This window comes from Heterodontus francisci, chromosome 27 (genome assembly GCF_036365525.1).
Source record: "Heterodontus francisci isolate sHetFra1 chromosome 27, sHetFra1.hap1, whole genome shotgun sequence".
In the NCBI taxonomy this organism is placed as follows: Eukaryota; Metazoa; Chordata; class Chondrichthyes; order Heterodontiformes; family Heterodontidae; genus Heterodontus; species Heterodontus francisci.
The window spans coordinates 73,966,116-73,979,556 of record NC_090397.1 but is presented as its reverse complement, the minus strand read 5'-3'; the positions used below and the strand labels follow the sequence as shown (position 1 = coordinate 73,979,556).

Here is a 13,441-nt window from a genome sequence, read left to right as displayed (position 1 = left end):
AAGGGCACCATTTTTAAATAAACCATTAGGGCAAACCACTGCTTAAAGTCAAATGCCCCGAGTAATGGTGAATTTAGGATGTTTCTTGCACCCAACACAGGATTTGGAATTGGATTTATTATAAACTCACTCTAATTTGTGGATGGAAATTAGCTGCGATTTATACTGCTGGCTGTCCACTTCTCAGCTGAAAATAGTGCAGCGCAGTTAAAAATAAGTGTGGGGGAACTGTAGTTGCACCATTCGTGCTCAATACCTGCCTGGTACAATTTTGAAGCTGGCATGTAACTGGGCGAGCAGTTGTAGGATCTTGTTTGAATTGGAGGAACCACCGGAGGCTGTTAAAGAAAAGGCTGAAGAAAGTTTTAAAATGTGTACTTGAGTGGGGCCGGGAGGAACTGGAGTTCCTGGAGTTTGCCCTCTCCCCAGGCCTGACCTCGCAGCCAGCTCAATGTGCCAGCCGACTGGTCCCTGCCCTGATACAGCCATTGGCTGCCTGCACCTCACCTCATTCAAACCGGAAAATGGCTCAGGCTGCATGTCACCTGCTTTGGTTGGAAGTTGAAGATTCTCTCTTATGTGTTTACAAGATCAAATTGTGACAGGTGATAAGGCAGTCAGGAGGTGACATAACTGGACCGAACCAGATATTTTCACACTGATTTTGGAAATTGAAATTTGGGATTAACATGCTTAAACGAAAGTCATGACCACTCTGTAACAATACTTAACTTAAGCATATTTACCTGGGACGAACTCTTTGTAAACAGCTGACACACGTACAATGGGGAGAGTGGCCTCTTTCTGTGCTGCATGATTCTATAAGCAGGCCTTGCTATATTTTTTTAATAATCTCACATGAATTCTATTTGTGTTGCCAGAAATCAGGGTGCAATAGTTACCCATTTCATCAAAATGTGTGTTAATTCCATTTGGTCCCGACACCGAGCAGAGCAGTCTAGTTTTAATGAAAGTGCTCCATTTATTCACCAGCATTCGTTGCCCTCCTATGTCATTCTGAGGAGAAACACATCAGTGAATTAACTCATCGATACCTTCATCTAAGGATCATCAGCACGATTTATTTTATTCTTCCAATTAAGTTCATTATTCTTGTGAATGAAAAGTGGATGAATAAATGCTACAATTGCACTGATAAAGGGTGGGGAGCTGTTCAGAATTAAAATATAATTAATTCAGAAATACCCTTTATCATTACTATTGGTTGAAATTGGGCACTGAGGAAATGGCTTATTACCTGCACCCGCTTTCCCCCCCCTTCCCCTCCCCCTTCCCCCCCTTCCACCCACCACCCCCCGTCCCCTTCCCTGCTCCACCCTCTCAGCTCACTCCCCCACAAACCCGTCCCAGCGACCCCCCTCGCACCATCTTCCGCCCCACACCCCCTTCCCCTGCACCCCCCCCACCCCCTTACAGCCCCTTCCCAGCTCCCCCTCGCACCCCCCTCCCTCCACCCCTCCCCCTCGCATCCCTTCCTCCCACCGGCATCATCCTACACCTGTGTAGGGGCCCAAACAACCCCACTGCCTTGTGGGCATCTCGGGAGAGACCAAGGCTAAGGGAGTAAACCCTAACAGATAATCCGGAGCGGAACCCCGTAGGCGGTCATGTGTCACCTTTGGCATGTTTCCGGCAGTTTCTGCAGCCATACCGGTGCCAAACGTCGTGCTCTGCACTCCTTTGGACCCCACCAGAAAGGCCGAGAGTGGGGTTTTGACGACTGGGCAACTCTCAACCTCCATAAACTTGCCCAGGCATGCGCCATGGAGAGGTCACTCCATAGTTGCCTTACAGTGACCGAAACAATACGGAAGGCAGCAGTTATGGGTTATAAGTCCAGATAAATTGGCGTAGAAACTGGGCGCCACGGGTTGCCTTTGTCGGTGGGAGAGGTCATCGCACCTCACTGGACAGCTACCGCCCGCCTCAATCCGGGCAGCCCCCGGTCAATAAGGTTCTGTCCCGCCACAGTCTACCTGCTTCAATGGGTGCTTGGAGCTCAGGGTCATTGCCCGAAAGGTGGACTGATACACCGCACCAAACAACACGGAAAAAGGAAAGAAGGTACCAGCCCTTCGCTTTGCAAGCTGGAACGTCAGAACTATGTGTCCTGGCCTGTCGGAAGACCTTACACAAATCGATGATTCTCGGAAGACCGCCATCATTAACAACGAGCTCAGTAGACTCAATGTAGACATTGCAACACTTCAGGAGACACGCCTCCCCGCGAGTGGATCTCTAGCAGAGCAAGACTACACCTTCTTCCAGCAGGGCAGGGATCCTGAAGAACCAAGACAGAATGGAGTGGGCTTCGCCATCAGAAACTCCTTGCTCAGCATGATAGAGCCTCCCTCAAATGGCTCGGAACGCATACTGTCCATCCGACTGCTCACCACCTCTGGCCCAGTACACCCACTCACCATCTATGCTCCAACACTCTGCTCCCCACCTGAAGCTAAAGATCAGTTCTACGAGGAACTCCATAACATCATTAGCAGCATCCCCAACACCGAACCCCTATTCCTGCTGGGGGACTTTAATGCAAGGGTTGGGGCCGACCATGACTGATGGCCCTCCTGCCTTGGGCGCTATGGCGTTGGAAGGATGAATGAGAACGGGCAGAAACTGCTTGGGTTGTGTACCTATCATAACCTCTGCATCACCAACTCATTCTTTTACACTAAACCCTGTCACCAGGTTTCATGGAGGCACCCAAGATCGCGTCGTTGGCACCAGCTAGACCTCATCGTCACAAGGCGAGCCGCCTTAAACAGTGTTCAAATCACACGCAGCTTCCACAGTGCGGACTGCGACACCGACCACTCCCTGGTGTGCAGCAAGGTTAGACTCAAACCAAAGAAGTTGCATCATTCCAAGCAGAAGGGCCACCCACGCATCAACACGAGCAGAATTTCTCATCCACAGCTGTTACAAAAATTTCTAAATTCACTTGTAACAGCCCTTCAAAACACTCCCACAGGGGATGCTGAGACCGAGTGGGGCCACATCAGAGGCGCCATCTATGAGTCAGCTTTGACCACCTACAGCAAAAGTGCAAAGAGGAATGCAGACTGGTTTCAATCATAATGAAGAGCTGGAACCTGTCATAGCCGCTAAGCGCACTGCACTGTTGAACTACAAGAAAGCCCCCAGCGATTTAACATCCGCAGCACTTAAAGCAGCCAGAAGCACTGCACAAAGAACAGCCAGGCGCTGCGCAAACGACTACCGGCACACCTATGCAGTCATATTCAGCTGGCCTCAGACACCGGAAACATCAGAGGAATGTATGATGGCATGAAGAGAGCTCTTGGGCCAACCATCAAGAAGATCGCCCCCCTCAAATCTAAATCAGGGGACATAATCACTGACCAACGCAAACAAATGGACCGCTGGGTTGCAAACTACCTAGAACTGTACTCCAGGGAGAATGTTGTCACTGAGACTGCCCTCACTGCAGCCCAGCCTCTACCAGTCATGGATGAGCTGGACATACAGCCAACCAAATCGGAACTCAGTGATGCCATTGATTCTCTAGCCAGCGGAAAAGCCCCTGGGAAGGACAGCATTACCCCTGAAATAATCAAGAGTGCCAAGCCTGCTATACTCTCAGCACTACATGAACTGCTATGCCTGTGCTGGGATGAGGGAGCAGTGCCCCAGGACATGCGCGATGCCAATATCATCACCCTCTATAAAAACAAAGGTGACCACGGTGACTGCAACAACTACTGTGGAATCTCCCTGCTCAGCATAGTGGGGAAAGTCTTTGCTCGAGTCGCTCTAAACAGGCTCCAGAAGCTGGCCGAGCGCATCTATCCTGAGGCACAGTGTGGCTTTCGTGCAGAGAGATCGACAGTTGACATGCTGTTCTCCCTTCGTCAGATACAGGAGAAATGCCGTGAACAACAGATGCCCCTCTACATTGCTTTCATTGATCTCACCAAAGCCTTTGACCTCGTCAGCAGACGTGGTCTCTTCAGACTACTAGAAAAGATTGGATGCCTGCCAAAGCTACTAAATATCATCACCTCATTCCATGACAATATGAAAGGCACAATTCAACATGGTGGCTCCTCATCAGACCCCTTTCCTATCCTGAGTGGCGTGAAACAGGGCTGGGTTCTCGCACCCACACTTTTTGGGATTTTCTTCTTCCTGCTGCTTTCACATGTGTTCAAGTCCTCTGAAGAAGGAATTTTCCTCCACACAAGATCAGGGGGCAGGTTGTTCATCCTTGCCCGTCTAAGAGCGAAGTCCAAAGTACGGAAAGTCCTCATCACGGACCTCCTCTTTGCTGACGATGCTGCTTTAACATCTCACACTGAAGAGCGCCTGCAGAGTCTCATCGACAGGTTTGCGGCTGCCTGCAATGAATTTGGCCTAACCATCAGCCTCAAGAAAACGAACATCATGGGGCAGGATGTCAGAAATGCTCCATCCATCAATATTGGCGACCACGCTCTGGAAGTGGTTCAAGAGTTCACCTACCTAGGCTCAACTATCACCAGTAACCTGTCTCTAGATGCAGAAATCAACAAGCGCATGGGAAAGGCTTCCACTGCTATGTCCAGACTGGCCAAGAGAGTGTGGGAAAATGGCGCACTGACACGGAACACAAAAGTCCGAGTGTATCAGGCCTGTGCCCTCAGTACCTTGCTCTATGGCAGCGAGGCCTGGACAACGTATGTCAGCCAAGAGCGACGTCTCAATTCATTCCATCTGCGCTGCCTCCGGAGAATACTTGGCATCAAGTGGCAGGACCGTATCTCCAACAAAGAAGTCCTCGAGGCGGCCAACATCCCCAGCTTATACACACTACTGAGTCAGCGGCACTTGAGATGGCTTGGCCATGTGAGCCGCATGGAAGATGGCAGGATCCCCAAAGACACATTGTACAGCGAGCTCGCCACTGATATCAGACCCATCGGCCGTCCATGTCTCCGCTTTAAAGACGTCTGCAAACGCGACATGAAATCCTGTGACATTGATCACAAGTCATGGGAGTCAGTTGCCAGCGTTCGCCAGAGCTGGCGGACAGCCATAAAGACGGGGCTAAAGTGTGGCGAGTCGAAGAGACTTAGTAGTTGGCAGGAAAAAAGACAGAGGCGCAAGGAGAGAGCCAACTGTGTAACAGCCCCGACAAACATATTTCTCTGCAGCACCTGTGGAAGAGCCTGTCACTCTAGAATTGGCCTTTACAGCTACTCCAGGCGCTGCTTCACAAACCACTGACCACCTCCAGGCACTTACCCATTGTCTCTCGAGATAAGGAGGCAAAAGAAGAGGTTGAAAACAGCCCAGCTCTGGAGAAACTATTCAGACAGTGGTGATTGTTTTATGCCGATTTCAATATCAGCTCATAGCTGTAACTATTTACAGTGGAGACATACTTTAAATGAACTCCAGTTTACAAGAGGGAGTAAAGTTAATGCGTAACAGGCAACAGTATTCCGATTTCTGATGTAATCCTAACAGAAATCCTTGGTTTGTTTGCTCACTAACTCTTGCAGATGAAATGATTTTCTCTGATCACCTGGCTTTTGAAAAGGTGCTGATGGGCAGTTATGTCGGGAGTTTAAGATAAAAATGTGCTGGGACTGATTGCTGCAGGAAATGTGTCTCTCGGGTGATGGGAGGCGGTTTTGCAAATGGAACTTTAATGTAATAGCAGAATAGATGGCAAACTTAATAAAACTTACCAGAGCTACCAATAAAACAAAAATTCATGTCGCAGAATGTTGGAGAAATAGATTATTACAGTGAGAAACAGGGGAATTTATCGTGGGGAACAAAGAAATGGCTGACCAGCTAAATGCATACTTTGGTTCTGTCTTCACAAAGGACGACACAAATATCATACCAGAAATGTTGGGGAACACAGAGCTTAGTGAGAGAGAGGAACTGAAGGAAATCAGTATTAGTAGAGAAATGGTGTTGGGGAAATTGATGGGATTGAAGGCCGATAAATCCCCAGGGCCTGATGGTCTGTATCCCAGAGTACTTAAGGAAGTTGCCCTAGAAATAGTGGATGCATTGGTGGTCATCTTCCAAAATTCTATAGACTCTGGAACAGTTCCTGCAGATTGGAGGGTAGCTAATGTAACCCCACTATTTAAAAAAGGAGGTAGAGAGAAAACAGGGAATTATAGACCCCTAGTTCTAGATTCTCCCAGAAGGGGAAACATCCTTTCCACATCCACCCTGTTCAGACCCCTCAGGATCATATATGTTTCAATAAAGTTGCCTCTTACTCTTCTAAACTCCAGTGGATACAAGCCGAGCCTGCCCACCCTTTCCTCATAAGACAACCCAACCATTCAACTTACAACTTTCCTGATGTCACACCTCGAGTTCCCACGCTGTTGTTAATCTCTCTCTCTCTCTCCCGATAAACTCTGCTGGTCCCAGAGTTCCCGCGCTGTTTTTCAACTGTCAAACTATCTCTCTCTCTTTCTCCCAATGTGCTCTGCCCTCTAACCTCCACCCCCCCCCGCCACCTCTGCCCCCCACCATAATGAGATAGCCATCAGGAACGGGAATGCTGGCAGATTTTCCCACCCCAGCTCAGGGTCACTTTTAAGTGACTCTCCAGATCCTCTCAGGGATTGAACACTGAACCAGCAGCTCTGTAAACTGTAGAGAATTTGGGGTAAACTTTCCCATCTGGTGTACTTTTTTTCTTTATTCGTTCTTGGGATGTGAGCTTTGCTGGCAAGGCCAGCATTTATTGTTCATCCCTAATTGTCGTTGAGAAGATGCTGGTGAGCGGCAGTCTGTGTGGTGTAGATACACCCATTGTGTTTTTTCTGTAGCAGTTTGATACATCAGAGAGCAGTTAGGAGACAATCACATTGTTGTGGGTCTGGAGTCACATGTAGGCCCACAACCCTGTTTGAGAGGGTGGGAAATCCATTTGGAAATAGACTGACGTGTATCTGTGGGAACACCTTAAACGGGAGGGGTGGAAAGATTGGGCAGTTAAGGGACCAGCTGTTTAAGCAGCAAGGAAATGCAAAGAGCAGACTAAGCAGGAAAGAGTTAAACTCAACGGAAGCCTTTAAGGCTTAAAAGTTCCAAAAAGAATGAAGAAAATGATATTGCTAGTCCTGCTTCCAGCTTTTTCCATCTGCAGCTCAAAACCTCTTTCAGTGGCATTGTGAATGGATGCCTCCAAACCTGGACCACCTGGACCACCCGTGTAATGGTACCACCTGTAGCACCAGTTATAGTACCTGTACCACTTGTAGTACCACAGTAGTACTTGTAATATCTGTACCACCTATCATACACATACCTCCTGTAGTACCTGTACTCTGTAGGTGAGTTAAGAAAGCAGTAATGGTAACATTGATTGACACTATGGGCTGAATTTTCCCATTCCTATGATGACAGGCTGGGAGGGGGGCAGGCTGGTAATATGGAGAGGAGAAGGCATCGGGAGAGGAGCGCTATGTCTTCCCGCTGCCATGGCGTATTACCAGCGGCAGCACCCTCAGCAGCATGGCCACCTACCAAGCAGCCAATTGAGCCACTTAAGAACCGAATTAAGGGCCACCTCCTACCCCCCACTAGCATTTTACCCATGCTGGGAGGGCCCACCATCTCATGGGAGACAACCAGGTAAACCGTGGTGGCCTCGCAACGGGTTCCAAAGGGAGCCCGCCCTAAAGGCTGCTCCACGGAGAGGCCCCTCGGTAGCAATTGCTGTCACTGTTATATGACAGTCCTCCCACCAATCGCCGGTTTCTGTCTAGCCCAATTCTTTAAAGCAAACTTACCTGTTCTTCAAGGGTGCCCCATGGTTGAGGCACCCTCTCCTTCATGCTGCAGCCTCAGCAGTGGCCACTGCTATTGGTGGCACTGCCAAGGCTGTGGAGCTGCCGTTTCTCTGATTTGGCTGGCAACTCTGGGGGGGCGTGGGGGTGGGAGGGGCGCATCCTCAATCGGACGGTGGCCCCGCCAGTAGCCAGTTAATTGGCCTCTACTGGTAAAATGCCACCCCAGGGCCCTACTGCCCTGCATTAATCAACTGACCAGCAATAAGTTGATAATTTACAGAAAGAGTCTTGCTACAATGTGGCAGTGGAGCCACAAAACTGGCCATTAAGGAGCTACCTCGTGGTTTACTTCCCCATCATGCAACACTAACCACCAGCTACTAATGGGGGTGGGAGTGGGGAAGAGAGAGAGTGAGAGAAAACAGATGAAAGAAAGAATTAGCAACACCAAAAAGGGAGATAAGGAAGGGAGACAGTGAGCAATGCCATTAGAGATCTGCTACTAATTTGTATCGTGATTTGCATAGAATGTGTACGTCTGTGTCAGATTCCACCAGATATTACCCTAATTATTCCAACTCCATCTACAAGATAGCAGATGCTGTGGTGCTACGTTCTTGGTGTTTGGACCTTTACTTTAAACCTTAACCAAAGCCCCTCTGATGTTTACCAACACCCCTGATTAGACTGCTACCCTCTCTTCAATCTGAAAGCCAGCCTGGGGACCTGGCCAATTTGCCACCAGCATCTGTGAATTGAGACCTGACCTGTGTCCCTGGCAGGATTCCTCGCTTAACCTGCAAACCTCAACCTGCTAGCCAAAACCAGCCAAAATCCAACCTACAGCCCTGGCTAGACCAACCTCCCAACCCATGACTCATTACCTGAAATAACTGAAGGAAAAACAGAAGCAGAAGAGGAAACATAGTCTAAAGCAAGTGGAGACACGAAACAAAAGAAAACAAGCAGTGGGTTGAATCTTTATAGTTCGGCACCATTGCTTCAAAAGGTGCGTGACGCACGTGCGAGATGTGTGTCACAGAGCCACTGCGACATTTAGCCTGGCGGCTCATTTACATGGAGGGGGCGGACCTTACAGGTAATTTGAATTTTTAAAGTGAAATGGAGGGAACATTTAAATTTATAAAATTAATAAAAGATTAAAGCCCCTCTCCCACCCTGCCCCATGACCAAACACTTCATTTATTGTCTTTTCCACATACCAAAAAATGTTCTTCCCATCATGAAGTTCCCCCCAACTTTGTTTCCTTTGCCCTTCAACCCCTTCCCACCATCCCCTCAGCCAATAGTAGGAGTTTTCCTCGCTTCCCCCCGACCTGAAAACTTCACTCCTCCCCCCCACCACCCCCACCCCCCCGCCCTCCAAACGGAGATCCGAAGGCATGGGACTTCCAGCAACTGGCCAGAATATCGGCGTGGGACGGCTGTCACAATAAGGGAAGTAATTATTCTTTAATTATCATTTATTTAAATATGTTAATTAGTTGTTTTACGCTGAGTGGCGGGGTGCTGCCCCGAGGCCTTGCCACCACCAGTAAAATGGGGTGGGGCTCTCCCAGAAGGATTTTCTGGGTCCCCCCACCTTGACCCCCAATGTCAGGGGCGAGAGGGGCAGTGGGGAGTAAAATTCAGCCCAGTTTTCTTTGACTAGAAAGATGCAAATCTGTTCAGGAATAAAAGAACAACATTATTGTTCATCTCTGTTAAAACCCTAAATAGGTTAAAATACACACAAAATAGCTTCAAAATGACCTTTTTTTAGACCTCAGGGTGTTGGAGATGTGGAACCAGAGAAGGAAATTGTTGCACTTGCTGTGAAGCTGTTCTTGTATTCTGCTGTCCTGAAGGAAACATTCCAAACTGCTGGAAAGAGTGATTTGAATTCAGCTCCTGCTCTGTGCGTACTTGGTACTGGAGATTGGGCCCGACTGTAAAAACCAAACTTTCTCTCTTCAAGTCTTCAGTGATCGTAAAGCAATAATAGAGTCTGGGGAGAAGTGTTGTGCCCCATGTATAAACAATTATTGATAAATGTTATGTTTTAAATTTTGAAAGGTTTTTTATAAAGTAGAAGGTAGACAAGAAAAAAGGTATTTATCATTTTGTTTTTGAAAGGAAATTGAAAGGAGAGGTATGAAAGAGATGGCCTGGAATCAATATTATTGTGTTTTAGATTTCATTGTGCTTCTATTCTTTGGGCGAAGAGTGAATACAGAGAGTTTAAATGTTTGTATAATTGTTGATGGCTTGTATTAGATTAACAATGTGTTGACTTCATTTTCCTCATTGATCACTTTTAAAAAAATTAATTTACAAATTTGAATTTACATTAAATTATAAAGTTTAAACTTTGACAAGATGCCTGGTGGAACACTTCAGCATGGGTGTGATGAACATAGACATTTTCTCCCAGTTCTAGAATTACAGAAACTCACTTACAGCACACAGTCTTCCCACCCTGGAGTAGATGGCAGTGCTTCTTCTCTCAGCCTCCAGGGCCTTCTCAGTGAAGAAAAAGTACACTTTGTCATCATCTCTGTCATCATTGTCAGCAATCTGGTGAGCTGCCACAAACTTGGGTTCTGTCAGTAAATGTAATTATTCATGTGAGTGACATACTTAGGAAAAATAATATATTTTTAGAAACATACTATAGGTGGATCTTGCAGATGGAAGGGGAGACAAACAATGACTTCAAAAGGAAATTGGATGGACGCTTGAAGAAAATAAACCTGAAGGGCAACGGGGATCGAGTGGGGAGTGGGACTGAATGGATAGCTCCGTGGAGAACGGGCAAGGACTCGATGGGCCGAATGGTCCCCTGCAGTGCCTCTGGGAGGCCGTCTCCAAGGAGCTTCCAGGCTCCACATTCGGTGGGGCATCACTCCATTGGTGGGAAACTGCCTTCACCTTCCAAAAATGGCTCCAAGTGGGGCCTTAATTGGCCTTTGCAAGCTGTAAATGTGCACAATAAAAAAACAATTGAACACTCACTTATATTTCTTTATTATTGGCCTATTTGGCTGCCCACATCCCTGGAGTAGGCTGTCAACTTTGTTCCCAGCACCCCCGGGAAAGTCCCTTGAAGGGAGGAAGGTGTTGGGGAACCGTTCTGACGCGGTTTCCCATATTTTCCTGACTTCCCTGCTTCCAAACCCATCTCCACGGCACCAGGAAAATTCATCCCAACCAATTTGAACCTCCAAAGATAATACCAGCTTCCAAACTAAAGTGGTGCCACCATTACAGAACAAAATGTTTTTATCAGTAAACGGCGACAAGAAATATTGTGCCAATAAATCATTAAATACAGAAATTGGATTCACTAGCCGGAAATCTGCTAACTTTGCGAAGTTCAGTTCAGATAACTCTGGTGTAAAGTGTGAATAGTCTGCTGTGCTCGAAAACTCTGTGTTAATAAACTTCCCCAATATTGACTGGGACTCACTTAGTGCTAGGGGCTTGGATGGGGCAGAATTTGTAAGGAGCATCCAGGAGGGCTTCTTGAAACAGTATATAGATAGTCCAACTAGGGATGGGGCCATTCTGGACCTGGTATTGGGGAATGAGCCCGGCCAGGTGGTCGAAGTTTCAGTAGGGGAGTATTTCGGGAACAGTGACCAAAATTCCATAAGTTTTAAGGTACTTGTGGATAAGGATAAGAGTAGTCCTCTGGTGAAGATGCTAAATTGGGGGAAGGCGAATTATAACAATATTAGGCAGGAACTGAAGAATTTAGATTGGGGGGGCAGCTGTTTGAGGGTAAATCAACATCTGACATGTGGGAGTCTTTCAAATGCCAGTTGATTAGCGTCCAGGACCAGCATGTTCCTGTGAGGAAGAAGGATAAGTTTGGCAAGTTTCGGGAACCTTGGATAACGCGGGATATTGTGAGCCTCGTCAAAAAGAAAAAGGAAGCATTCGTAAGGGCTGGAAGGCTAGGAACAGACGAATCCCTTGAGGAATATAAAGACAGTAGGAAGGAACTTAAGCAAGGAGTCAGGAGGGCTAAAAGGGGTTATGAGAAGTCATTGGCAAACAGGATTAAGGAAAATCCCAAGGCTTTTTATACGTATATAAAGAGCAAGAGGGTAACCAGGAAAAGGGCTGGCCCACTCAAGGACAGAGAAGGGAATCTATGTGTGGAGCCAGAGGAAATGGGCGAGGTACTAAATGAGTACTTTGGATCAGTATTCACCAAGGAGAAGGACTTGGTGGATGATGAGCCAAGGGAAGGGAGTGTAGATAGTCTCAGGCATCTCATTATCAAAAAGGAGGAGGTGTTGGGTGTCTTGCAAAGCATTAAGGTAGATAAGTCCCTAGCGCCTGATGGGATCCACCCCAGAATACTGAGGGAGGCAAGGGAAGAAATTGCTGGGGCCTTGACAGAAATCTTTGCATCATCATTGGCGACAGGTGAGGTCCCAGAGGACTGGAGAATAGCCAATGTTGTTCCTTTGTTTAAGAAGGGTAGCAAGGATAATCCAGGAAATTATAGGCCGGTGAGCCTTACGTCAGTGGTCGGGAAATTATTAGAGAGGATTCTTCGGGACAGGATTTACTCCCATTTGGAAACAAACAAACTTATTGGCAAGAGGCAGCATGGTTTTGTGAAGGGGAGGTCGTGTCTCACTAATTTTATTGAGTTTTTTGAGGAAGTGATAAAGATGATTGATGAAGGAAGGGCAGTGGATGTTATCTATATGGACTTCAGTAAAGCCTTTGACAAGGTCCCTCATGGCAGACTGGTACAAAAGGTGAAGTCACACGGGATCAGAGGGGAGCTGGCAAGATGGATACAGAACTGGCTCAGTCATAGAAGACAGAGGGTAGCAGTGGAAGGGTGCTTTTCTGAATGGAGGGATGTGACTAGTGATGTTCCGCAGGGATCAGTGCTGGGTCCTTTGCTCTTTGTGGTATATATAAATGATTTGGAGGAAAATGTAGCTGATCTGATTGGTAAGTTTGCGGACGACACAAGGGTTGGTGGAGTTGCGGACAGTGCTGAGGATTGTCAGAGGATACAGCAGGATATAGATCGGTTGGAGACTTGGGCGGAGAAATGGCAGATGGAGTTTAATTCGGACAAATGTGAGGTAATGCATTTTGGAAGGTCTAATGCAGGTGGGAAGTATACAGTAAATGGCAGAACCCTTAGGAGTATTGACAGGCAGAGAGATCTGGGAGTACAGGTCCACAGGTCACTGAGAGTGGCAACGCAGGTTGGTAAGGTAGTCAAGAAGGCATGCGGCATGCTTGCCTTCATCGGTCGAGGCATAGAGTATAAAAATAGGCAAGTCATGCTGCAGCTGTACAGAACTTTAGTTAGGCCACACTTAGAATATTGCGTGCAATTCTGGTCGCCACATTACCAGAAGGATGTGGAGGCTTTGGAGAGGGTACAGAAGAGGTTTACCAGGATGTTGCCTGGTCTGGAGGGCATTAGCTATGAGGAGAGGCTGGATAAACTCGGATTGTTTTCACTAGAACGACGGAGGTGGAGGGGCAACATGATAGAGGTTTACAAAGTTATGAGCGGCATGGACAGAGTGGATAGTCAGAAGCTTTTTCCCAGGGTGGAAGAGTCAGTTACTAGGGGACATAGGTTTAAGGTGAGA

The 13,441-nt window shown here is 47.4% G+C and overlaps 1 protein-coding gene across 1 annotated transcript in view; it reads right to left on the bottom strand.

Moving 5' to 3' along the window:
* Positions 1–13,441, bottom strand: part of LOC137384912 (semaphorin-3E-like) — a 405,916-nt gene that overhangs the window by 77,677 nt on the left and 314,798 nt on the right. The window contains exons 7-8 of the mRNA XM_068059620.1: positions 10,263–10,405; positions 903–1,017 (exon numbers count right to left, since the gene is read on the bottom strand). Of these exons, the coding sequence (XP_067915721.1) occupies positions 903–1,017; positions 10,263–10,405 (258 nt within the window). The remainder of the gene's footprint in view (positions 1–902; positions 1,018–10,262; positions 10,406–13,441) is intronic.